This window comes from Microcaecilia unicolor, chromosome 2, assembly GCF_901765095.1.
Source record: "Microcaecilia unicolor chromosome 2, aMicUni1.1, whole genome shotgun sequence".
Taxonomy (NCBI): Eukaryota; Metazoa; Chordata; class Amphibia; order Gymnophiona; family Siphonopidae; genus Microcaecilia; species Microcaecilia unicolor.
The window spans coordinates 573,562,750-573,590,660 of NC_044032.1; the positions used below are offsets into that span (position 1 = coordinate 573,562,750).

The 27,911-nt window shown below is 44.2% G+C and overlaps 1 protein-coding gene across 1 annotated transcript in view; it reads right to left on the minus strand.

The window, feature by feature from the left end:
• Positions 1-27,911, minus strand: part of SNX25 (sorting nexin 25) — a 266,994-nt gene that overhangs the window by 70,793 nt on the left and 168,290 nt on the right. Inside the window, 2 exon segments of the mRNA XM_030191496.1 lie at positions 6,263-6,376; positions 23,533-23,673. Coding sequence (XP_030047356.1) covers positions 6,263-6,376; positions 23,533-23,673 — 255 coding nt within the window.

A 27,911-nucleotide genomic window follows, 5' to 3' on the forward strand; every position in this document is an offset into this window, starting at 1 on the left:
CAATTGGGCCTCACAACGGCGAGGACATAACTGAGATTGACCTAACAACTTATCCAACTAACAGAGAGTGTAGCCTGGAACAGAATAAAACCTGGGCCTAGGGGGGTGGAGTTGGATTCTAAACCCCGAACAGATTCTGAAGCACTGACTGCCCGAACCGACTGTCGCATCGGGTATCCTGCTGCAGGCAGTAATGAGATGTGAATGTGTGGACAGATGACCACATCGCAGCTTTGCAGATCTCTTCAATAGTGGCTGACTTCAAGTGGGCCACTGACGCAGCCATGGCTCTGACTTTGTGAGCCGTGACATGACCCTCAAGAGCCAGCCCAGCCTGGGCGTAAGTGAAGCAAATGCAATCTGCTAGGCAATTGGATATGGTGCGTTTCCCCACAGCCACTCCCCTCCTGTTGGGATCAAAAGAAACAAACAATTGGGCGGACTGTCTGTTGGGCTGTGTCCGCTCCAGATAGAAGGCCAATGCTCTTTTGCAGTCCAATGTGTGCAGCTGACGTTCAGCAGGGCAGGAATGAGGACGGGGAAAGAATGTTGGCAAGACAACTGACTGGTTCAGATGGAACTCCGACACAACCTTCAGCAAGAACTTAGGGTGAGTGCGGAGGACTACTCTGTTATGATGAAATTTGGTGTAAGTGGCCTGGGCTACCAGAGCCTGAAGCTCACTGACTCTACGAGCTGAAGTAACTGCCACCAAGAAAATGACCTTCCAGGTCAAGTACTTCAGATGGCATGAGTTCAGTGGCTCAAAAGGAGGTTCATCAGCTGGGTGAGAATGACATTGAGATCCCATGACACTGTAGGAGGTTTGACGGGGGGCTTTGACAAAAGCAAACCTCTTATGAAGCGAACAACTAAAGGCTGTCCTGAGATCGGCTTACCTTCCACACGGTAATGGTATGCACTGATTGCGCTAAAGTGAACCCTTACAGAGTTGGTCTTGAGACCAGACTCAGACAAGTGCAGAAAGTATTCAAGCAGGGTCTGTGTAGGACAAGAGCGAGGATCTAGGGCCTTGCTGTCACACCAGACGGCAAACCTCCTCCATAGAAAGAAGTAACTCCTCTTAGTGGAATCTTTCCTGGAAGCAAGCAAGATACGGGAGACACCCTCTGACAGACCCAAAGAGGCAAAGTCTACGCTCTCAACATCCAGGCCGTGAGAGCCAGAGACCGGAGGTTGGGATGCAGAAGCGCCCCTTCGTCTTGTGTGATGAGGGTCGGAAAACACTCCAATCTCCACGGTTCTTCGGAGGACAACTCCAGAAGAAGAGGGAACCAGATCTGACGCGGCCAAAACGGAGCAATCAGAATCATGGTGCCTCGGTCTTGCTTGAGTTTCAACAAAGTCTTCCCCACCAGAAGTATGGGAGGATAAGCATACAGTAGACCTTCCCCCCAGTCCAAGAGGAAGGCATCCGATGCCAGCCTGCCGTGGGCCTGAAGTCTGGAACAGAATTGAGGGACCTTGTGGTTGGCTTGAGATGCAAAGAGATCTACCAAGGGGGTGCCCCACACCTGGAAGATCTGCCTCACTACTCTGGAATTGAGCGACCACTCGTGCGGTTGCATGATCCTGCTCAACCTGTCGGCCAGACTATTGTTTACGCCTGCCAGATACATGGCTTGGAGCAACATGCCGTAACGGCGAGCCCACAGCCACATGCTGACGGCTTCCTGACACAGGGGGCGAGATCCGGTGCCCCCCTGCTTGTTGATGTAATACATGGCAACCTGGTTGTCTGTCTGAATTTGGATAATTTGGTGGGACAGCCGATCTCTGAAAGCCTTCAGAGCGTTCCAGACCGCTCGCAACTCCAGAAGATTGATCTGCAGATCGCGTTCCTGGAGGGACCAGCTTCCCTGGGTGTGAAGCCCATCGACATGAGCTCCCCACCCCAGGAGAGACGCATCCGTAGTCAGCACTTTTTGTGGCTGAGGAATTTGGAAAGGACGTCCCAGAGTCAAATTGGACCAAATCGTTCACAAATACAGGGATTTGAGAAAACTCGTGGACAGGTGGATCACGTCTTCTAGATCCCCAGCAGCCTGAAACCACTGGGAAGCTAGGGTCCATTGAGCAGATCGCATGTGAAGGCGGGCCATGGGAGTCACATGAACTGTGGAGGCCATGTGGCCCAGCAATCTCAACATCTGCCGAGCTGTGATCTGCTGGGACGCTCGCACCCGCGAGACGAGGGACAACAAGTTGTTGGCTCTCGTCTCTGGGAGATAGGCATGAGCCGTCCGAGAATCCAGCAGAGCTCCTATGAATTCGAGTCTCTGCACTGGGAGAAGATGGGACTTTGGATAATTTATCACAAACCCCAGTAGCTCCAGGAGGCGAATAGTCATCTGCATGGACTGTAGAGCTCCTGCCTCGGATGTGTTCTTCACCAGCCAATCGTCGAGATAGGGGAACAAGTGTACTCCCAGCCTGCGAAGCGCCGCTGCTACTACAGCCAAGCACTTCGTGAACACTCTGTGCGCAGAGGCGAGCCCAAAGGGTAGCACACAGTACTGGAAGTGACGTGTGCCCAGCTGAAATCGCAGATACTGTCTGTGAGCTGGCAGTATCGGGATGTGCGTGTAGGCATCCTTCAAGTCCAGAGAGCATAGCCAATCGTTTTCCTGAATCATGGGGAGAAGGGTGCCCAGGGAAAGCATCCTGATCTTTTCCTTGACCAGATATTTGTTCAGGGCCCTTAGGTCTAGGATGGGACGCATCCCCCCTGTTTTCTTTTCCACAAGGAAGTACCTGGAATAGAATCCCAGCCCTTCTTGCCCGGATGGCACGGGCTCGACCGCATTGGCGCTGAGAAGGGCGGAGAGTTCCTCTGCAAGTACCTGCTTGTGCTGGAAGCTGTAAGATTGAGCTCCCGGTGGGCAATTTGGAGGTTTGGAGGCCAAATTGAGGGTGTATCCTTGCCAGACTATTTGAAGAACCCAACGGTCGGAGGTTATAAGAGGCCACCTTTGGTGAAAAACTTTCAACCTCCCCCCGACCGGCAGATCGCCCGGCACTGACACGTTGATGTCGGCTATGCTCTGCTGGAGCCAGTCAAAAGCTCGCCCCTGCTTTTGCTGGGGAGCCGTGGGGCCTTGCTGAGGCGCACGCTGCTGACGAGAGCGAGCGCGCTGGGGCTTAGCCTGGGCCGCAGGCTGTCGAGAAGGAGGATTGTACCTACGCTTACTAGAAGAGTAAGGAACAGTCTTCCTTCCCCCATAAAAACGTCTACCTGAGGAGGCAGATGCTGAAGGCTGCCAGCGGGAGAACTTGTCGAAAGCGGTATCCCGCTGGTGGAGCTGCTCTACCACCTGTTCGACTTTCTCTCCAAAAATATTGTCCGCTCGGCAAGGGGAGTCCGCAATCCGCTGCTGGATCCTATTCTCCAGGTCGGAGGCATGCAGCCATGAGAGTCTGCGCATCACCACACCTTGAGCAGCGGCCCTGGACGCAACATCAAAGGTATCATATACCTCTCTGGCCAGGAATTTTCTGCACGCCTTCAGCTGCCTGACCACCTCCTGAAATGGCTTGGCTTGCTCAGGAGGGAGCTTGTCCACCAAGCACGCCAACTGCCGCACATTGTTCCGCATATGTATGCTCGTGTAGAGCTGGTAAGACTGGATTTTGGCTACGAGCATAGAAGAATGGTAGGCCTTCCTCCCAAAGGAGTCTAAGGTTCTAGAGTCCTTGCCCGGGGGCGCCAAAGCATGTTCCCTAGAACTCTTAGCCTTCTTTAGGGCCAGATCCACCACACCAGAGTCGTGCGGCAACTGAGTGCGCATCAGCTCTGGGTCCCCATGGATCCGGTACTGGGACTCGATCTTCTTGAGAATGTGGGGATTACTTAGAGGCTTGGTCCAGTTCGCCAGCAATGTCTTTTTTAGGACATGATGCATGGGTACTGTAGACGCTTCCTTAGGTGGAGAAGGATAGTCCATTGGAGAAAGACATGGAAGCCGATGCAGGCGTTGAGGTCAGAGTCTGTTCTGGGCGTGGAGGCTGTTCCGGGCTGTCCAAGGTGGAGCGCATCGACACCTCCTGAACAGAGGGTGAGCGGTCCTCCCGGTGCCGATGCCTACTGGGTGCCGACTCCCTCGGCGACCCAGAGCTCTCGGTACCGATGCGGGAAGGAGACCGGTGTCGATGCTTCTTTGACTTTTTCAAACGAAGCATGTCACCGGAACTTCCCGGTACCGACGAGGAGGACGTAGAATCCAGCCGTCGCTTCCTCGGGGCCGAGGCCGAAGAAGGTCGGTCTCGGGGGGGCTGTACCGCAGGAGCCCTCAGGGTAGGGGGAGACCCACCCGAAGGCTCACCGCCACCAGCAGGGGAATGGACAGCCCTCACCTGCACTCCAGTCGAAGCACCACAGTCCGACGACATCAGCACTAGTGGAGGTCCCAGTACCACCGACGCCGACGCAGCCTTTCGATGTCTCAGTACCGACGATGCAGAGGGTCGATGCCTCGATGCAGTCGATGCCGAGGTTGAAGGTCTTGATGCTGTCGACGTCGATGCCCCCGGTGCTGTTGCCAACGAAGAGCCCGAGAACAACATGTTCCACTGGGCCAATCTCGCTACCTGAGTCCTCTTCTGTAAAAGGGCGCAAAGACTACAGGCCTGCGGGCGGTGCCCAGCCCCCAGACACTTAAGACACGACGCGTGTCTATCAGTGAGCGAGATTACCCGGGCGCACTGGGTGCACTTCTTGAAGCCGCTGGGAGACTTCGATGACATGGGCGGAAAAATCACGCCGGCGAAATCAAAAATAGGGAGAGAAAAAACTCGTACCAAGGCCTCAAAAAAGGCCTACCCCGAAAGCGAAAGGAAACTTACACGGGGCAAAAGCTGGAAGCACGGGAAAGGGGTAAAGACTGTAAAGGTCCTCTTTTTTTTTTTTTTCCTAGCGAAAATCGCGAAGACGCGCGAAGGTCAACTTTGAGGGGCGCGAAACGGCGCAAAACACGACCGTCCCGAGCGTGGACAAAAGAAGACTGACGAACACGAGCCGGTTCGGGCGGGAAGACGGCGGCGCATGCGCGGTGCGCATCGGACTAGCAAAGGCCTTTGCTAGTAAAGTTTTCCGATTGGAGGGGCTGCCGTGGACGTCACCCATCAGTGAGAACAAGCAGCCTGCTTGTCCTCGGAGAATTATAATTTATATATATCAGTGTGGTACTGTGCATTTATATAACTGCATATTACCTATAACTAGTTATGCCATACACAGATATATTACACATATATACATAAATAGAAATCATTAGAATACCCTTATTTTAATTAAGTATCATTAGGATGAGAGAACCTCTTTTGCCAGAGTAAGAATCCATTAGTTATGCTCCCTGGGAATGGTAACACTATGTTACCCTTAATTCACATTTTAGATATCACTGAGCTATAATGCATGCATATTCATGCAAAGCAGCTCATTTCACATTTGGAAACGTGATTTGCAGTAGCCTTCATTAATGCAAAATCTTAACTACACATTCCCGAGGTGTAACCTTTTTATGCCGATTACTTTTGTGATACTTTCTTTTCAAGTCTAGCAGATCATGATGGTAACATAAGAGTCTACAGGATGCCAGCCACGATCTCATCAGAGAGCTGTGGTCATAGATCTGACAACATATGACAACCACCATGCTGCAAAATCTCTGCTTTGTGCCACTTGCATGCTGAAGAAGATTATTTTCTATACCTTTTTGAAAAATGGAATTTAGAGTGAGTAATGGAAACTCTGAAAAGACATACAATCTGGAATCTGGCACCCTTCAAAAACAACAAACAATGTCAAATAAAATAAGGCAATAAGGCGTCTTTCACTAAGCTGCGCTAGTGATTCCTGCATAGCAAATAAGAGGAAGCCCATAGGAATTGAATGGGTTTTCTCTCATTTGCTTCACCAGGAATTGCTAGCATGGCTTAGTAAAAGAGGCCCATAGTGAGCAGAGACAACACTGTACAACACTTTTGTGGCAGCTCAAGAGTATTACATGCAGTATGCTTGCTTCTTTAACAAAAAAAAGGGATAGAAAAATGCAAGGAAAAAAGACAGATGTACTAAACATTCTTCCTATAGGCACAAAATGTGAAAACCCCTTTAGCATACAAGGTCATGAACAATGTTAATCTGAAGACTCCTTTTTCTTTATGAGAACACAGATATTATACATATACAAATTACCATATACAATATACACAAATTATCATAAAAGTTTTATTTTCTTACCTGTAAGAAGCTATTCAACTGCTGCTTTGACTTTTCCATAAATTTATGATCTACAGATTTAAAGGGCAGCTTACTCAGAGAAGGTAACTGGATTTTCTTCAATGATGAAAAGCACTGAAAAGACAAAAACAAATCTCAGTGTATATATATATATATATATATATAGGCCTGTGTGTGTAAACAGGACTGGCCTCTGGCAGGTGGAGGCCAGGCCTATTTCCATTCAAAATAAGTAACCCATAGTGTTAAAATGAGAAGTCAGAATACTGTAGAATTTACATTTACTTTTTGATCATTAGCTTTAAACAGCTCCTGTAAATCCCTCCAGTAATGTGACAAAACAGAAAAACAGAACCAGATTTACTTACTGAAGCACCAGTATTAAACTATTCCATACTATGTATGGAGCCAGAAGATCATAAAACAAGAAATGCAATCAGAGATCAAGAATACAGATACTGTATAGTCCAAATTGTTTTAGCTATCACTGGTCTGATGGGAAAATTTCTACGCATCTGATCCATGAGTCTTCAGTCATAAGTAATTCAGGGATTTTCTGCTTATTTCATATTCCTCTCAACATATGCAGTCTAGTCATCTATTTATTTGCTACATTTGTATCCCACATTTTCCCACCTATTTGCAGGCTCAATGTGGCTTACACAGTCAAGGCGTTCGCCAAGTCCGGTAGAAAAAACAAATACAGTTTTGTTGTGGTCGAATAAGGTAGGTGTGTTTCAGGCACCCTGGGGGTCGACGAGAGGGACGATAATTGGTTTTGCTGTGTTGCCGGGTGTAGGGATTTATGGTGGGTCGGTAGGGTAAGCCTTTTTGAACAGGTTGGTTTCTAGTGATTTCCTGAAGTTTAGATGGTCGTAGATTGTTTTCACAGCTTTTGGCAATGCATTCCATAGTTATGTACTTATATAGGAGAAGCTAGATGCATAGGTGGTTTTGTATTTGAGTCCTTTGCAATTTAGGTAGTGGAGGTTTGTCATGGCAGGGGGGAATAAATCAGGGCTCCTTACAGAACTCTGCAATCCCCAATCAGAAATATGACTACTGCCCTTGAGCAATGACCAAATCTTTCTCCCAACTGAACCAGGGAATAAATGACCCAACTCATGGATCAAATGAGGGATCTATTGCACAGCAGTGTATAGTGTTGCTACTGTGCTACCAGGCTAGTCACACTGCCAGTATTAAGGGCACTGGTGGCAAATTTGAGAGACTGAAATTACACATAAGTATGAGGTCCTATAGTATGCAGAAACACTAGTCAGATAGAAAGTTTACATACCCGTTCGGGATTTTAATGTTGCTACTTTAAGCTGGTGTCTGAAACTATCAATCACATATTTGTAATTTGAGTGAAGCCTGCTTTCCAATTGACAGGACTTTTATTATTTTGCAGTAGTTCTTCTTTTTAAAATTCTTATATTATTTTTAGGTATGATTGGCTTTGGTCTATGTGATTATTCCCTTTCCTGTCTTGAAGTTTTTTTTTCTATATAAGATTTATTAGTATGTAAACTGCCTTGACCCATTTGACAGCATAAGGCGGTATAGAACATTCTAATAAACTACCTTGAAAATTGACAGATGGGACTTAAATTTTTTTGGTCTTCCCAGTGAAATTCTTAAATAATGCTTCACTCTGCTATAGACATTACAGCAACAGATCTGTTTACATTTATGATTTATTAAACTTTGCTTACCGCCAATCATCAACAAAGAGCAAAGTGGTGTACAAAATTAATCTAAAATCTATGAGCAACATTATAAATGGCATTCACTCACGATCACAGTCTGCTAATATAGTGTGTGCCTACTAAATAACCAGTATGGTTTAATTCCGTAATAGTTTAATAAAACTACTGCGGCAGTGGCTGAGAAACTGGCCGTAAACAGCGAGATCTGTCTTAGGCAGACACAATAATACAGTTTGTATTTACGGCATTTTCTTTTGTGGCATCTGAATACACAATTCACACAGTTGGGGAAGGAGGGCATTTCTAAAATGGGTTGACCCATCTTAATAGCTGATGCATGTAAACGGTCATACTTAAGGTTTGATGTTTCTGTTTATTTGATCATTCATAGAAGTTTGAAAATTGAGAATTTAGTTTGTGGGTGTCTCCCCAGTGGTTTACTAGAGATCCCAATAAAGAAATCTATAATGACAAATTACATAAATGGGAACCTCAAAGCTCCAGATAGGGAAAATACAATTGTATTGATAAAACCACTATCAGCTTAGGAGTCCATTATTATCATTGGTTCCTGTGAGGAGCAAAGGAGAAAAAATAATCAAGCGCAAAAAAACTCACTCTACATGAGAAAAGCGAATGATTAAAAAAAAAACAACTCCTTTGTTCCTTCCTTGTCACCTAGTGAGAGACACCAAACACCAAACTAAAACTAGAAAACTAGAACAGACTGTACCCGACTCCAATGTATAACACTAACTGCACGGGCAACCCCCCACATACACAAACAAGCCAATCAATCTAAACTTAGAACCCCAGAACCTTCTATACTCAACCTAAAAAATAAACAATACTTAACTACAGGTTGTGGTGGATGCTGAGGAAATAAGGCTGATGACGGCTTGGTCTGAGAGGTGAACCGGCAATCCTTCTTTACTTCTTGGCTACAGCCTACAACGCAATCAATCAACCCTTCAACAAGTGCGCCTCATTTCGCCAAATCCTTAGCTGCTTCAGGAAGGGCGCTGTAATAACTCCAAATGCCCAATACGACATAAAAATTGGAGTCCCAGTCGCTGGTTTCACAAAGATGGCGCAGAGAGAATCCTCGACGCCCACACATTTAAATCATTGGACGTCATAGACTAGCCAATCACTAAACAGGGTTGCTTCCTAGGGTTACCATTTTGTGTCCTCTGAAAAAGAGGACACATGTCACGCCCCCTACCCCGCCCCACCTCATGCCCCACCCCTTCGGGTCCTCGTTCCGCCCCTATTCCCGCCCCCCCCCGTCACATAGTCCCCTCCCCCCCCTCCTCACATACCCCCCCTCACTTACTATCTAGCCCTGGTGGTCTAGTAGCGTCTTCTCTTCGGGGCAGGAAAGAGCCCCCTCTTTCCTGCCCGGAGCGCTGCCTGCCCTTGCCTGCTGCATCCTCCTCGGGCTGGCTGGGGATTCAAAATGGCCACCGAGAGTTGAAGCGGCCTCGCGAGAGTTCAACTCTCGGTGGCCATTTTGAATCCCCAGCCAGACCGAGGAGGATGATAGACAGCGAGGCAGCGCTCTCGGGCAGGAAAGAGGGGGCTCTTTCCTGCCCCAAGACGTCACTAGACCACCAGGGAACATGGTAAGGAGGGGAGGGGACGGGAGAGACCAGACCCACGGCGCCGATCGCCCGCCCACACGCACGCGCCTACCCGCACCCACGTTTGTCCAGAAATCCGGACAAACGTGGGTGCAGGCAAAATCCGCCGGACGCCCTGGACATGCCCTCAAAAAGAGGACATGTCCGGGAAATCCGGACGAATGGTAACCTATTGCTTCCCCTATCAGGAAGGCCACTCCTCCATAGGTGGTCTTTGGCAGATCAATAATAAGCGCTCCATTCAATGTTTTTATTAAGACTTTCTGTTCGACTGTATTCAAAAGGTATATCCAATGTTGTTCCTTTCCCAATAAAATGTTTTAATGTCCACCCCCTCTCTTACCCAATGAAACTTGGTCAATGACCCATACATGTAGTTGGTCAAATTGGTGCTGAGACTGAACACAGTGGCGTGTCATCGGTGCTTCCAATTTCAAATGTGTTACACAGTGCCAATGCTCAATAACTCTAGTCATAAAATGACGTGTAGTGTGTCCCATGTACAACAAATCACAAGGACAGCGAAAAATGTGTATCACATTTTTAGAATCACATGACGTATGACACCTTAAATCATATAACTTGCCAGATGAAGATCTGAAACTGGAACCGTCCACAGAAATCGGACAAATAGAACAGAGGCCACACCTTTGATGATGTCCTTTGGTGTGTCGACTTGTGGACCACACATCGGCATAACTTAATTGATCCTGTAAGTTATGATTAAGGGCAAAAGACAACATGAGATGATGATCACGGAAGTTTGTTGAGTAAGCATGACATTCAAGTGTTTTCTTAGGATAGCAGCTATCTGTGGAGATCTATTTGAGAATTTCAGGACACAAGAGGTGACTTTATCCTCACTCTTGACTGCCTTATGCTGATCATGTTGTAATAAAAATTCCCGGTGGTTAAACAAAGCTCTTTTATATGATTGCTTAACCAGCTTATCCAGATAGCCTCTTTCCTTGAATTTGCTTTTTAACTCTGCTGATTCTTGGTACTGTTGAGAAGTATCGCAGATCCTGCGATATTGAAGAAATTGAGAATAGGGAAGGCTGCGTTTTAAACGATAAGGATGCCTACTATCATACCTGAACAACAAATTTCTATCCATGGGTTTAACAAAAACATCCGTTCTAAAAATGGTTCTGTTTTCCAGATCATTTATATGCTAAACAGCACAGTCCCAGTACAGATCCCTGCAGCACTCCACTATTCTCCAATTAGAAAAATGGCCATTTAATCCTAGTCTCTGTTTTCTGCCCAATAAACGTTTCCTAATCCATAGGACATTGCAAGGGTTAAGGCTGCATAATTCTTTTCTTCCTCATTCTTTTTTCTCTCAAGCAATCAACAAGACAAAGCTTCCTGGGAGTCTGAGATTCAGCCAGGGGAGCCCTCAGAGGAGGGCTATCTTGACTTGCCTTCAGACCTCTCTGTAAAAAGATGTTCTACTTTACCTGTACTGTACTGCCTCCCATCCCCCCTCTCTCTCAAGCAATCAACAAGACAAAGCTTTGTCTTGTTGATTGCTTGAGAGAAAAAAAGAATGAGGAAGAAAAGAATTATGCAGCCTTAACCCTTGTCCCTGAGGAAAGTGATTGAAACCCCCCCCCCCCCCTCCCCGGAGTCGGGCGGTTTCAGGGGAAGGCAATTGATGAATGTTCAGCAAGGCAAGATAGTTCTGCCAGGGAGGCAAGAATTTGTTAAGTGCACAGTTTTCACCTAGTATATACATTTTTAAAAGTGATAAGCGATTTTATAGCACTGAGGCGATTGGGAAGCATGAAAAAATGAGCATATGTTGCTCCTCCCAAAAAATTGTTAGAGTTACCGATGAAGAAGTGCTATGCCACCTTGTAGCGCATTATTGACTGCAGTAATAGTGGTAAATATCCTGAGGGTACTCTACATACATAAAACATTTCTATTATATTATACTGGTGTGAACTGTTTCAAGCACTCTCTTTGAGTTGGTGGCTACAAGTCCTGGTTTGTGTGTATATGTCACAAGAGGAGCTAGAGCACATCCTGGCTCGGCGCCATGCCGAGACATCGGGAATGTCAGCATTGACCATGTTGCTGCCCTAGCCATCTTGGAGATCTGCACTATGTCTGTCAGGCGTTTGTTGCTGCTGGTGCACCGCCTGGGTGTCTGAGCCAGCATCAGTTGATCTGGCTGCTCCTCTCAGCCCATCGGGGGAGGAAGTGATCCTGGAGTTCCAGAAGGGACCCATACAATCAGTGGTCTCATCCGCAGCCTGGACAAACATCCAGTGGTCTGAGGCAGCACAAACTCAGACATCTCACCACTGTCTCTGTACTGGACACTGACCCAGCCTCTATCGATGACTGTTCCTGAGAGGCGTTCTGGGTCATGTACAAGAGGAGCTGGAGCCATCCTGGCTCAGAGCCATGCGGAGGCAGCGGAGTGTCAGAATTGGCCATGTTGCTGCCCTAGCCCATCTTGGAGGACCTGCACTATGCCTGTTGAGCGTTTGTTGATGCTGGTTGCACCGTCGGGTGTCCTGAGTCAGCATCGGTTGATCTACTGCTCCTCTTAGTCCATCGGGGGAAGAAGTGATCCTGGAGTCCAGAAGGGGACCCATACAATCAGTGGTCTCGCCTGGACCCTGGTCAAACATTCAATGGTCTGAGGCAGGCACAAACTTGGACATCTCACAAAGAGTATTTGCAGAATCTAATGCAGACCGTTCCTGGGAGTCTGAGATTCAGCCAGGGGAGCCCTCAGAGGAGGGCTATCTTGACTTGCCTTCAGACCTCTCTATAAAAAGATGTTCTACTTTACCTGTACTGTACTGCCTCCCATCCCCCCCTCTGTCTTTTCTGTACCTGGCTGCTAATCACTGCTGGTAGCCGTAGACAGGAATGCAGACATCCTTGGCTTTCATTACTATGGCAGCCCAGTATCTGGAATACACATCTTTTCTTCAGTTACAAGATGGTAAGGTCAAATGTACCAATAGGGTGTTGGCAGGACACCTATGCTACCTTCCATTGGTGTAGGAGGGGGGAGAGGTGACGACATCACTTTTTCTATAAGAATACCTGCACACAAAGAAATCTTCAGAATTAGCCATATTTTGCAAGAGACTTTTCTCTGTCCTGATTCAGGGCATCATTGCTAATTGGCTATTTCTCCAGGAAATATATTTTCCCTTCTTTGTTTCTGCATTGCTCCGGGTAAGAACTATTTCTTTATAACAGAGAACTATTCTCTCTTTTCTCTTTATATTTTATTTCACTTCAGGACTGATATATTTCCTGCTAGTGATCCCTCCCTCTCTCTCTAAGAAAGCATGGTCTCAGGAAACATGCTGTGATCTCTCTCTCTCTCTCATTTTCTTTGTCCTCTTTACAACTGTTCCTTATCAAATTAGTCTGATTGCTTATTATTATTATTACCTAAGCTATTGATATTAGATTCTGTACATGTGATATTTTTCCAACTGAGATTCTGTACATGTGATGATATTTTTCTAACTGAAATTCTGTACATGTGATATTTTCCCAAGACTTTCAAACTGATATCTGAAGCTGTGCTGGTAAGAATAAAAACCACTTCTAACTCTCTGATTCCTTTAAACTTATTCTGATATTTTCTTTATTTTGGTACAAAGTGAATAGCATAAACGCAGCCAGTACATCTCTCACCCAGAGGAACTCTCCTTCATCAATCTTTTGAGCGAGATGGCAGAGGCCATCCCATTTAATTTATAGGTCAAGGATGAGCCCAAGGCCAAGATGTTGGACCTCCTGAACTCCCCTCCCAAGGAAGCTTTGACAATACACATTCACAGCACCCTTAAGAAGCACAATTGAGGAACTGAAGACCATTCTCACTGCGTGGCCTGTATCAAAGGTGGCAAACTCAATGTATAGAGTCCAGAAGGCTCCAGGATTCGAGAAGCATCAGCTTGTTTGCCATTCTAATGGTCGTTGAATCTTGCCCTCAAAAAGAGCCAAAAGATTTAGGCCCCATGCCTCAGAGTCCCAAGGTAGGACGCTTGGACTTTGGAGCCTTTTGAGAGGAAGTTTTTTCAGAGTCTGGATACTCATCTCCTGCATCCAGTCCTACCAGCTCTACATGAGCATCTACTTGAAAAACCTGGTGTGCAGTATGTGGACATTACCTCCAGAAAAGGCTGCAGAGTTCCAGGTAGTAGCTAAGCAGAAGAATGTTAAAAGCACCCAGACTCCCTACATTAGGTATTGGCATGCTCTCATAGCTGCATGTCTCAGACCTAGACCCAGCGGTTCAAAAGAAGTTGATGATATTCCTTGCTCAGGAGACAAGGTAAAGGATATCATCTGGCCTCATCAAGAAAAGGGCTGTCTCAGTCCACTTCCTCTGTAGCCTCCGATTCTCAGAGATCTTTGCGTAGTAATCAAAAGAGTTGTACTACTCTTAAATTTATCAAATAAGGATCTTCAGTTTCTTATGAAAGGTTACATAATTTGACTCAGCTCCGATAGATAAGGGAAAATGTTCCAGAAAGAATTGCTCAAGATGGGAAAGGAGAATTAAACAAGCTTTTGAAGTGTATACCTTTGAAAGAGGGAGAATTGAAGCAACAGCTGATGGTAAACCATTACCAAGAATTCAAAAAGAAAGCAAATAAAAGAAATGAATTTTCATCCAAGGCATTTGTAGGGGGCTCCTTACTATGAAACAGGAAAACACTGAATTGACCAACTCAGGCATACAACTGACTAAAGACTTAGAAGAGGCCACAAAGTTGTATATTGTAATGACTCATGGGCTCTGCCTCAGGGTGACAGGCAGAGCAGGGAAAGTTCTAACATATATTACCCCCTTCCGGCCAAGTACAGTATTTTAAAAGAGGTTGAAAAGCTGGCTATGGCAGAGAAAGAGAAGGGACCCAGACAGATAGATCCTGGTAATTTCAAAGGCAATCCCTACAGACAGCCCAGGATCCAGAATTAGTTCAAGCTCCCTGGCTGACCTAGGCAATATAATATGGACACAGGCCGTAGCTGGGAAGGGCGGCCGGCGCTCCATGGGCGAATAAGAAAGAGGGAATAGGAAGTGAAAAAACCAAGATGGGGTGGTCTGACTAGGTGATGTCTCAGACTGTCCCAGAGACAACGGTTCCTGAAGAGGAGAGAATGGAGGTGTCTCCAGAGTGAATGAAACCAGTTGCTGGGAGCATCAGTGGCTGGAAGAACTTTGGTTATTTTCACACAGTCCAGAGGAGAGGACTGGTGTTGGCCTAGTGGTTAGAGCACTGGTCTTGCAATCCAGAGGTGGCCAGTTCAAATCCCACTGCTGCTCCTTGTGATCTTGCGGCAAGTCACTTAAACCCTCCATTGCCTCAGGTACAAACTTAGATTGTGAGCCCTCCTGGGACAGAGAAATATCAGTGCTACCCGAATGCAACTCACTGAGCTTACTACTGAAAAAGGTGTTAGCAAATCTGTCTGTCTATGAATGTGTGAAAAGCTATCACTATTGAAACTATGAAATGAACTTTTAAATGACAAATAGTGGATGTGCTTTGGTTCCGTTTTTATGTTTTGCTTTGAAGATAAGACTGGTTCAGAGGGAGATGTTTAAAGTTTTTCAGCACTGCTGAAGGACAGGGCCGTGCGATCGCGGTAAGCGGGGGTAAGCGCCGCAGGGGGGCGCTCTCCTCTGTGGGGTGCCAGCCGCTGCGTGCTTACCTGCCCTCCCGCTCCCATGTAGGAACTCGCCCGCCCTTCTCTCCCCTCCAAGATCCCGTTCCTTTTTTTTCTTTTAAATTTACTTCCTCCGGCAGCGCAGCGTCAGTGAAGGAGGCGGCGCTCCCAGTCCCGACGTCTCTAGCCTTCCCTTGTTCGCTGCTCACTGCCCGCCTTCTTCTGACGTCAGAAGAAGGCGGGGCACGTGGAGCAGCGAACAAGGGAAGGCTAGAGACGTCGGGACTGGGAGCGCCGCCTCCTTCACTGACGCTGCGCTACCGGGAGGAAGTTAATTTAAAAGAAAAAAAAAAGGACGGGATCTTGGGGGGGAGAAGAGGGCGGGCAGTTCCTACATGGGAGCGGGAGGGCAGGGGAGAGAGGGGAATCGCTGCCTTGGAGCCAGGCAGGTGCTGGGGGGGGGGGGGGGGGGCAACCGCCAACTGGTAGTCTGCAGGGGGGGCCAGAGACCCTTGGCACGGGCCCTGGACAAAGCTAAAATAAGCTTATTATAAAAGGGCTTTACTGAGAGGGGAAGTGTGAAGAGTGCTTCCTTGTTTGGGATGGGAAAGAACAACAGACGAGTACTGGGCACTACTGCAGAACTGGTTTCTTACCAATGAATTACTGGGAGCTGGCCCTGACCAGCAAGACTGAAATCCCAGACCAGACTGGGATTGCAGTAAGTTTTTTGTTTTGTTTTTTATGAGGCTTGCTTTTCAGCAGCCTCCTCAAAGACAAGAAAAGACTCCAACCAGACTTCATACCAGAAGTACAGCCAAGAAACTCATTACAATATCTATGCAACATACACAAATTGTGCAGGCAACCAACTCCATTTTATACGTTAATGAACAACTGGAAGAGGCTAAAACAGAATTAAAACATTTAAAAAGTAAACTGGTTTCACAGGGTCAGATTAACTCTGGGCCCTGGTCAGCCCACAGTAGTTCCCCTTCAGCCCTTCCAGCCTATGATACACCCTATAAACCATGCATCCTATTTACAGAGAAGCAAAAAAACATTGAAGTGTGGGTTGCTGGACCGTGGAACCCGAAGAGAATAATCAGATAGGCACAGAGGAGGAAAATCCTTGCAATAATTCTCCCTTGCCAGGCCCAAGCAATAACCATAGCCATAGGGATGCTGCTGAAGACCCAGAACCTGAATCCAGCGCAGAACTCAGGGCATCAGTAAAAGTGGTGCTACAGGACTCAAATAATAGTGGCATTTAAAGTATAGTAGAAAAAAAGCCCTATGCATTTTAATGTAAAGAATTGTGTAAAGGGGCCACTGATATGCTGATTCACTGGGATCTAGGGAAGTATAAGAGCAAACATTTAGATTTCGACAGGCTTCTGCATCTAGTCTTTGGGACCACACTATTATATTTGGCTCTCTCACTCACCCATACTGGGTTGTGAAAGAAGTACTGAACAACTGTTTCCATTGTACGCCAATGCAAGTCTTTAGAGCCCTTTTCACCTTTGCCAAATGATACACTAGACCAGTTTGCATATAGAGTGTGGGTGCTGGAAGTAGTCCTTAGAGAGCAGGACTGTTGGCCCAGTACAGAAGATTATGGTCACAGATAGTGTAAGGAATTTCTATTAGAATTACTATCCCCTGACATTACTAAACACCTCCTGTTGTTTTCAGAGGACCCTAAAGCAACCCCTTTTGACACTTTATGTACAAACCATTTTTAATGAGTTATAATGAACAAAGTTACATACACAATAAATTATGCTGAATTGAGGCAATACTAAACCCATCCCAGAACTCCCTTCTAACCCACCCAATCCCTAACTCCAATTTGGCTCTTCCACATCCATAGTGCTGTTACATTCCCTTTTTCCAACCCTTGTGAGGATGTCAACAAATGAGTCTTTGTAATTATATGTCCAAAGAGTTCAAAAAGGCAGAGCAAGCACTCATACTCATACTGGTTAAATAGGGTAGCCAAATGGTTAGGAAACACTTCTTTGCCCTTGGTCCTTTCTGTACTACTACTACTTATCATTTCTAAAGCGCTACTAGACGTACACAGCGCTGTACACTTGAACATGATGAGACAGTCCCTGCTCGACAGAGCTTACAATCTAATTAGGACAGACAAACCGGACAAACAAGAGATAAGGGAATATTAAAGTGAGGATGATAAAATAAGGGTTCTGAACAAGTGAATAAGGGTTAGGAGTTAAAAGCAGCATCAAAAGGTGGGCTTTTAGCTTAGATTTGAAGACGGCCAGAGATGGAGCTTGACGTACTGGCTCAGGAAGTCTATTCCAGGCATATGGTGCAGCAAGATAAAAGGAACTGAGTCTGGAGTTAGCAGTGGAGGAGAAGGGTGCAGATAAGAGAGATTTACCCAGTGAATGGAGTTCCCGGGGAGGAATGTACGGAGAGATGAGAGTGGAGAGGAACTGAGGAGCTGCAGAGTGAATGCACTTATAGGTCAGTAAGAGGAGTTTGAACTGTATGCGGAAACGGATAGAAAGCCAGTGAAGTGAGTTGAGGAGAGGGCTAATATGAGCATAACGACACTGGCGGAATATTAGTTCTACTAGTTCTAGCCGGTTTAGCAAACAAGTAGTAAACCGGGACATGCGCAAAAGGGTTCTCCGAGCCATTTTCCTGTCACGGTAGAAGCTAATGAAAATGGAATGCAAAGCTATTATAATGAGCTAATTACTATTATAATGTGCATGTAATGTGATGCACAACAGACATATATTCCATAGTGAGAAGGTTCATGCATTTGATTGCACCAAGTAATGTTGGAGGATCTGGATGAATCCACTGGAGTAGGATGCATCGTTTTGCAATCAATGATGCCTTGCGAAAAAAACAAGCTAGAAATTGGAGTACCCTCCTCAATCACTGAGGTATCATCCAGCAAACAAAGTTGCAGGGTAGTTAGTCAATTATGTTGATAAATATTATTAATACGAGTCCAGAGATTTTGCCAGAACTTCTAAACTTTAATACATTCCCAGGCAGAGTGTTTATAGGAAACCTCCGGCGTCTGACATTGGAGACAGGTCCCAACAGAATGGAGACCCATCTTCTTAGAACGAGACTGATGTATATACATGCACAAGAGAAATTTGTAATGAAGTTCTTGCAGTTTAATATTACATGCTAAAATTGGCGCATCCTTTAAGCTGTCCAGACACTCTTCCAAAGTATAAGTTCCAAAATCAATTGTCCATTGGTGCAATATTCTCTGGAGTGGGGAAGTATTAATCACCGTTTTCAAACCTGCATAATAGTATGCTATCAATCCTTTTCATCAAACAGGGATTCAGAGAAATCCAAAGGAGAGGTGCATAGAATTGTGGTGATATAGTGGTGCACCTGCTGATATGCATACCAATCCTGTGACTGTAGTAAATAAGTAATGCTTACGGTATCATAAGATATTTGTGGTTCATCTTCCTCGAGTGCATGTTGGATCAGGGCCAGACCATAGGAAGCCAACTGTTAAAAACGGGGATCAGCGAGTTCAGGTGGAAAATCTTTATTTCCAACCAATGGTAAATACTTGGATACATTGGAATGTAAGCTACTTTCCTTTCTCAAAAGTGTCCATGCCCATTTCATGGGCCGAAGAATATGAATCTTACAATGAATGGGTAATGTCCCGTAATGTGCGTGGCTCAATTACGACAAATTCAGTCCATCTTCCAGCTGTCTTTCAAAGTAATAGTCACAAAATTCAGACGGTTCAAAGAAACAATCTTGAACGTAATGTAATTGGCATGCTGCACTGTAGGCTCATAAATCAGTTAATCCTAAACCTCCATCACTTCGAAGAAGTTGCATATGTCGGCGAGCCAAACGTGGTGTTTTTGTGTCCTGAGAAAATTTCTGATCATACTATTATATTTGGTTATGTCAGTGTGTGTGAAAACAATAAGTACATAAGTACATAAGTAGTGCCATACTGGGAAAGACCAAAGGTCCATCTAGCCCAGCATCCTGTCACCGACAGTGGCCAATCCAGGTCAAGGGCACCTGGCACGCTCCCCAAACGTAAAAACATTCCAGACAAGTTATACCTAAAAATGAGGAATTTTTCCAGTCCATTTAATAGCGGTCTATGGACTTGTCCTTTAGGAATCTATCTAACCCCTTTTTAAACTCCGTCAAGCTAACCGCCCGTACCACGTTCTCCGGAAATGAATTCCAGAGTCTAATTACACGTTGGGTGAAGAAAAATTTTCTCCGATTCGTTTTAAATTTACCACACTGTAGCTTCAACTCATGCCCTCTAGTCCTAGTATTTTTGGATAGCGTGAACAGTCGCTTCACATCCACCCGATCCATTCCACTCATTATTTTATACACTTCTATCATATCTCCCCTCAGCCGTCTCTTCTCCAAGCTGAAAAGCCCTAGCCTTCTCAGCCTCTCTTCATAGGAAAGTCGTCCCATCCCCACTATCATTTTCGTCGCCCTTCGCTGTACCTTTTCCAATTCTACTATATCTTTTTTGAGATACGGAGACCAGTACTGAACACAATACTCCAGGTGCGGTCGCACCATGGAGCGATACAACGGCATTATAACATCCGCACACCTGGACTCCATACCCTTCTTAATAACACCCAACATTCTATTCGCTTTCCTAGCCGCAGCAGCACACTGAGCAGAAGGTTTCAGCGTATCATCGACGACGACACCCAGATCCCTTTCTTGATCCGTAACTCCTAACGCGGAACCTTGCAAGACGTAGCTATAATTCGGGTTCCTCTTACCCACATGCATCACTTTGCACTTGTCAACATTGAACTTCATCTGCCACTTGCACGCCCATTCTCCCAGTCTCGCAAGGTCCTCCTGTAATCGTTCACATTCCTCCTGCGACTTGACGACCCTGAATAATTTTGTGTCATCGGCGAATTTAATTACCTCACTAGTTATTCCCATCTCTAGGTCATTTATAAATACATTAAAAAGCAACGGACCCAGCACAGACCCCTGCGGGACCCCACTAACTACCCTCCTCCACTGAGAATACTGGCCACGCAATCCTACTCTCTGCTTCCTATCTTTCAACCAGTTCTTAATCCATAATAATACCCTACCTCCGATTCCATGACTCTGCAATTTCTTCAGGAGTCTTTCGTGCGGCACTTTGTCAAACGCCTTCTGAAAATCCAGATATACAATATCAACCGGCTCCCCATTGTCCACATGTTTGCTTACCCCCTCAAAAAAATGCATTAGATTGGTGAGGCAAGACTTCCCTTCACTAAATCCGTGCTGACTTTGTCTCATCAGTCCATGTTTTTGTATATGCTCTGCAATTTTATTCTTAATAATAGCCTCCACCATCTTGCCCGGCACCGACGTCAGACTCACCGGTCTATAATTTCCCGGATCTCCTCTGGAACCTTTCTTAAAAATCGGAGTAACATTGGCTACCCTCCAGTCTTCCGGTATTACACTCGATTTTAGGGACAGATTGCATATTTCTAACAGTAGCTCCGCAAGTTCATTTTTTAGTTCTATTAATACTCTGGGATGAATACCATCAGGTCCCGGTGATTTACTACTCTTCAGCTTGCTGAACTGACCCATTACATCCTCCAAGGTTACAGAGAATTTGTTTAGTTTCTCCGACTCCCCCGCTTCAAATATTCTTTCCGGCACCGGTGTCCCCCCCAAATCCTCCTCGGTGAAGACCGAAGCAAAGAATTCATTTAATTTCTCCGCTACGGCTTTGTCCTCCTTGATCGCCCCTTTAACACCATTTTCGTCCAGCGGCCCAACCGACTCTTTGGCCGGTTTCCTGCTTTTAATGTATCTAAAAAAGTTTTTACTATGTATTTTTGCTTCCAACGCTAATTTCTTCTCAAAGTCCTTTTTTGCCCTCCTTATCTCCGCTTTGCATTTGGCTTGGCATTCCTTATGATCTATCCTGTTACTTTCAGTTGGTTCTCTTCTCCACTTTCTGAAGGATTGTTTTTTGGCTCTAATGATTTCCTTTATCTTACTGTTTAGCCACGCCGGCTGACGTTTAGTCTTTTTTCCCTTTTTTCTAATACGTGGAATATATTTGTCCTGAACCTCCAGGATGGTGTTTTTAAACAGCATCCACGCCTGATGCAAGTTTTTTACTCTGCGAGCTGCTCCTTTCAGTCTTTTTTTCACCATTTTTCTCATTTTGTCGTAATCACCCTTTCTATAGTTAAACGCTAGCGTACTTGATTTCCTAGTTTCACTTCCTTCAATGCCAATATCAAAACCGATCATATTATGATCACTGTTATCAAGCGGCCCTCGTATCGTTACCCCCTGCACTAGATCATGAGCACCACTAAGGACTAAGTCTAGTATTTTTCCTTCTCTTGTCGGCTCCTGAACTAGCTGTTCCATGAAGCTGTCCTTGATTTCATCAAGAAATCTTATGTCCCTTGCGTGTACAGATGTTACATTACCCCAGTCTATATGCGGGTAATTGAAATCCCCCATTATTATTGTGTTGCCCAGTTTGTTTGCGTCCCTGATTTCCTTTAACATTTCCGCATCCGTCTGTTCGTCCTGGCCAGGTAAATGTTGCAGAGTATATAACCATTTAGGCAGCAGTATCATGAGCAATGCATCCACTCTACTCCACAGTGACAAAGGAAGTGGATACCAACAATCACAGAGAACTTTCATCTCCCGGAGGTAACATATATATTATAAAGACAAATCCCTAAGTATGAGGAGACCCAAATATTTTAGCTGTGACCCTGCCCAGTATTCCATAAACTTTAGAGCTAAACAGGCAATTACATTTAGGCAACCTTTTATAGAATGGTTGGGGGGGGGGGGGGGGGGTATATCATCATTGTACCAGAAATGGAGAGGAATCATGTCCCTGAGAGAAATGATCAAAAGCCTAGAGCAAGAAAAATGGACATAGTGGTAAAGGAGAAAAACACGAACAGAAGTATTAGTGCCAGGTAATTATTTTGTATATCATATGGAGAAAGAGATGATCATCAAGTAGCAAAACATGCAGTCAGAGAGCAAGAAAATGTGGCAGAGACACAGGCCTAATTAAAAGCAATTTCCCAGCAAATTTTGATAAAATGCCTGTACATATTACGTCTTATAAACTCCAGAAAGATGCTCCCTTTGGCATGATACAATTATTACAGTGAGAATTAACAGTAAATTTGTGAAAATGAGATCTTAACCAAAATACCCTGGCTTAGGAGTGACTTGAATTTGATATTCTCAGGTTATATGCAGTACTAACTCACATGGAGTGGCCTAGTGGTTAGGGTGGTGGACTTTGGTCCTGGGGAACTGAGTTCAATTCCCACTTCAGGCACAGGTAGCTCCTTGTGACTCTGGGCAAGTCACTTAACCCTCCATTGCCCCATGTAAGCCGCATTGAGCCTGCCATGAGTGGGAAAGCGCGGGGTACAAATGTAACAAATAATAAAAAATATCCTGACAAACTCAGTGACCATATAAACTTTGAGGCCCTGCTTGTAAAGATATTGCATCTTCAGCTGCTGCACTCTGTGGAACTAGAATAGATAAATACTGTCCTTGTAACACACAATATCTGAAATAATCAAATCACTGATTGCAGTTTCTGTTGTAATTCACTAACGTCCTGGTACAGACCCCCCCCCCCCCAGACAATTATGTTGTATAATTGGAAAAATAGCAGAAATCTCAAAGTTTAGATTTGAAAGACAGTTATTTAAAATGTTAGGTGAGTATAGAGCAGTAATGGAACGGCAAAATAGTTTATAACTTAAAAGGAATCTAGGCTTCACTATCCATCCTATTACTATCATGCCAAAGCTTTGTGGATTTTTTTTTCCCAGACCCCAAAATAGGGAAGATTTCTTAGCCAATGCCGAGAAGCATAAGGATCATATAGTATGGAGTAGTTTTGAGCCTGCTGAAACTAACCTGATTATAAAAATCCTGTAGATGAAGAATTCAACATATTGTGTTTTAGATTGGTGCTCACTTTAATCTGTACATCTCATACATAATACATTGCGTTGCTTTCTGCATAACTTAGTGAATGACTCACGGTGGTGGAGGGTGTAGTCCTGCTAGCAAAATTTACTATATAACCCAGTTCTTTAAAAAAAATGCCACTGGGTCCCACTGAAATGTGACAATATTATTTATCTAAAATCTGCCATTTGGAGGCGGGGTGGGGGAGCCAAAATAAAGAAATGGATACCTCACATAGTTTCCTGTGTAGGCTCTGGAATTCACTGAGCTTCCTGTGAACTGTCCAGTGCTTGCATTCAGTTTCCACAGCATCTTGCAAACTCACCACCACAGAGTAACAGGGAATATGAATACCATTCTCTTCTACCACCTTAAAAATTAAATATTAAAACCACAGCATTGAGCAACTTATGTACACACATTTTTTTTAAATACTTTATTTTCAAAGAAAAAATATACATGAACAGCAACAAACTATCAAACATTTTTCGATTTTCCACAGATTACATTTGATATACCACTATTACAAAAACCTTTGGTCACAGCGGTCTACAATAAAATCATCAAGTAAAATAATAAAATTAAAAAAGAACGCCATTTAAATACAGGAAAGCATACAATCATATACGGAGAGGGGATAATCTGAGGAGAATGCTTGCTGGAATCCACATGGAATATAATAATCAGGAATCATGAATCTCCTAATTCAATACCAAAAGCCAAATGAAAACAAAAAGTGGTTTTAAAAGTAATTTGAATTTGGGAAAAACAGTTTCTAAATGAATTTGCAGGGGAAACTTATTCCACAGTTTGGGGGCAAAGAAATAAAAAGAGAAGAGTGAGTGACCTCATAAAGAACCAAACGAGAAGGAGGTACGATAAGGCGGTTAACATCAAGAGACTGAAGAATGCAGTTAGGAGTGTAGGGAATAGTCAAAGAAGATAGATAAGAAAGAGAACCCAGATGGAAAGCCTTATGGGTAAGACAAAGTAATTTAAAACCTTAGGCCAGGGGGAATCTATGACATCTACTACAACCTAGGAATGTAACAAGAAACTAGAGGAGAATTTTTGATATGATGTCTAAGTCTGATTTAGGGCATTTTGCTGAAAACCTCCAAAAATTGAGCGGTGAACAAAGCGATTTTTGACCCAAAAAAGGTCTATTTTATTGTTTGAAAATGGCCATTTGCTAGATGTTTTTGTGCTCATTGTGCATCTATCTTTTAAGACCATTAAAAAAAAATTCCAAGGGAAAAACACAAAAACAAGCCATTGTGATATATGGGGGTGGGGGGGGGGGGGGGGGGGACAGCACTCTTAGTACACTCTCCACACAGACATCTCAGCAGAGCAGTGGGGCACCCTAGGGGGCACTGCAGTGGACTTCACATAAATGGTGCCAGGTACACATCTCACCGTTACCCCATTATATTGCATGGGGATCCCTTGAAAACCCACCAAAAACCTACTGTACCTACATATAGGTGACACTTGCAAACATAAGGGCTATTGTAATGGTGTACAGTTGGGTACAGTAGGCTTTTGGTGGGATTTGGAGGGCTCACATGTTCCACCACAATTGTAACAGAGTGGGATATGGGCCTGGGTCTCCTTCTCTACAGTGCACTGCACTGATCACTAGGCTACTCCAGATACTTGCTTGCTGCTTTAATAGGACTAGCCATAACATCTGAAGCTGTCAGAGTCTGGTATGTACTGTTTCTTTCACATCTTTTGGGGGGATGGGAGGGATCAGTGATCACTGGGGGAGTAATGCCTTAATTCCTCCAGTGGTCATCTGGTCATTTAAGGCACCTTTTTGTGACTTAGTCGTGGACTGAAACAGGTCTAGACCATAATGTCTAACTTGCAGTCCTGGATGTTTTTGCTTTGTTCCATTATGGCAAAAAAAGTCCAAGTTTTGGGAACACCCAAATCCTGCCCTCAATAGACGAACTGCACAGAAACTGTCTTAAAACTGTGTTTCGAAAATAAAGCTTTGGATGATTTGACACCCCCCCCCCCCAAAAAAAACATCCATTTGCCACTTTTGGACATTTTTTCTGTTTCGAAAATGAGCCCCAAGTGTCCCAAATAGGACCCTATATTTTTTTGGAAGGCTTTCCATTAGCCTGCTTGGTTTTATTTCATTGCTAAAGTTCTATCGCCGTTAAACCAAAAACACAGGTCCTCCAAAAAGTGAAATTTAAATCACTACTAAAAATATAGGGCCTGATATTTAAAACTAATTTAAATGGCCAGACCTAACCAGGCATTTTCAGTGGTACCTAACTGGATAGTGCCACTGAAAATGTTTACCTAGTACCCAAGCCAAAACTGACTACTTTGGAGACGTTAAAGTTAATTGCATAAGTAGAACTGAATAAAGGGTAGTCCTATCTTTGTGCGGTTCTTTATAGCTTGTTAAGTGCTGAATATCACATTTAACCGGTTATAATTTGGCTGGCACTGCATACCCGGAAATTCAATGCTAGAGCCCTGACATAGCCTGACACTGAATTTCTATGATGCCAGCAGGAGTCAGCAAAATGCTTATCGCCGCTGGCTGAATATCAGGCCCATACTTGTTTATGAAGGCCTTCTCGATTGTAGATCCGTGAACCCTTAGGCAGTAATGTCATCACATAGTCTGCATCTTTTTTTCTGCCACTTCTTTCCCCCCTCTTTTGTATTTTAGATGTTAATACTTATATTTTAAACACCCCCCCTTTCCCCTTCCTTTATTTTGATATTCCAATTTTATTTGGATGATTATTTGTAACCTAGGCCATCCCTTCCCTTATATTCCTTTCTAACTTTCAATCTATTTCTTTTGTAGCTTTGTAAACTGCTTAGCTTTTATGATTTGTAGTATATTATATACATTTAAACTGTGAACTAGCAAAGGCAGCCAAAAGCCAAACCTGGAACCCTGTCATCAGTAGGTTGGAACCCCAAGAACATATGTACCAGCACCTGCTCTACCAGAAGCAACCAAGGGCAAGAATCAAACCCAAATGCATCCATAAACATATTCAATCTATCATAATGAAATCTGACTGATGCTGAACGAAAGGTTCTCCAATATGGAGTGCCTTTTGTACCTACTGGGAGATGCAGTTTCAATTTAAGCTGACAAAAAAAAATTTGAACAAATGTACTCAAGCATCAAAAGAACCATATTTTCAAGAAACCTGGCAGGAACCAGTGGAGGACACTGATTCACTTCTGCACTGGATGAAATCATTTTGGTCTCCCCCTGGTCTAACTGATCCAGTGATCACGATCTTTGAAAGACTGGTTCTGAAAGATTTTGAGAGAGAAAAATCTTGCTCTTCAACACATTATTCCAACTTATCTTTAAACAAATGACAAACTTTATGCACTTTAAAAAGTAATTAATCTATAGTTATATGTAGAGTGGATAAGGGAGGCGGAATTGTTGTGATGGGCACAGAATTTTATCTTATGGAAGTTAATAGCTCTCTAATGCTGAGTTCTATCGGGAGCTTTCTGAGGATGCAACTAAACAACTACAGGATCAAATTTTGGAATTACTATCACAAATTAACTGAGAGGGGACTATTTCTTAAAGGGAATATACATTTTTATATTGTCAATTTCCTAAAATTTCCTCTATATATATTTCATTCCTATGATACATAAACCTCTGACTCAACCTCCTGGCCACCCTATAGTGTCTGGCCTTTGATCAGTAGTAGAACCATTATCACAATATGTGGATGTATATTTACAACATTTGTTCATCGGATTGCTTCTTTAGTTCGAGATTAGACGCATTTAATACATATGCTTAATCTACAGACTGATACTCATTTCTCACCAATATTGGTAACTTTAGATGTAAATGTGTTATATACTAATATTCCTCTGGATCAAGCTATTCAATTCATTGAAACATACCTGACATGAACAGATAAATCCTCTAGTAAACTACATTTATTGATTACCATGGTTACCATGTCATCAATAAAAACTAGTTTCAATTTGTTGACTAGTTTTATTTACAAACAAAAGGGGTAGCTTTGGAAACTACGATTGCTCATCTATAGTGTGTTTATATATGGAACAATTTGAAGAAAAATGTGTGTACAGCTCAGTCTTTTGGTCTCAAATTGTTACATGGAAAAGATTTACAGATGGCATACAGTGGTGGAAATAAGTATTTGATCCCTTGCTGATTTTGTAAGTTTGCCCACTGACAAAGACATGAGCAGCCCATAATTGAAGGGTAGGTTATTGGTAACAGTGAGAGATAGCACATCACAAATTAAATCCGGAAAATCACATTGTGGAAAGTATATGAATTTATTTGCATTCTGCAGAGGGAAATAAGTATTTAATCCCTCTGGCAAACAAGACCTAATACTTGGTGGCAAAACCCTTGTTGGCAAGCACAGCGGTCAGACGTCTTCTGTAGTTGATGATGAGGTTTGCACACATGTCAGGAGGAATTTTGGTCCACTCCTCTTTGCAGATCATCTCTAAATCATTAAGAGTTCTGGGCTGTCGCTTGGCAACTCGCAGCTTCAGCTCCCTCCATAAGTTTTTCAATGGGATTAAGGTCTGGTGACTTGGCTAGGC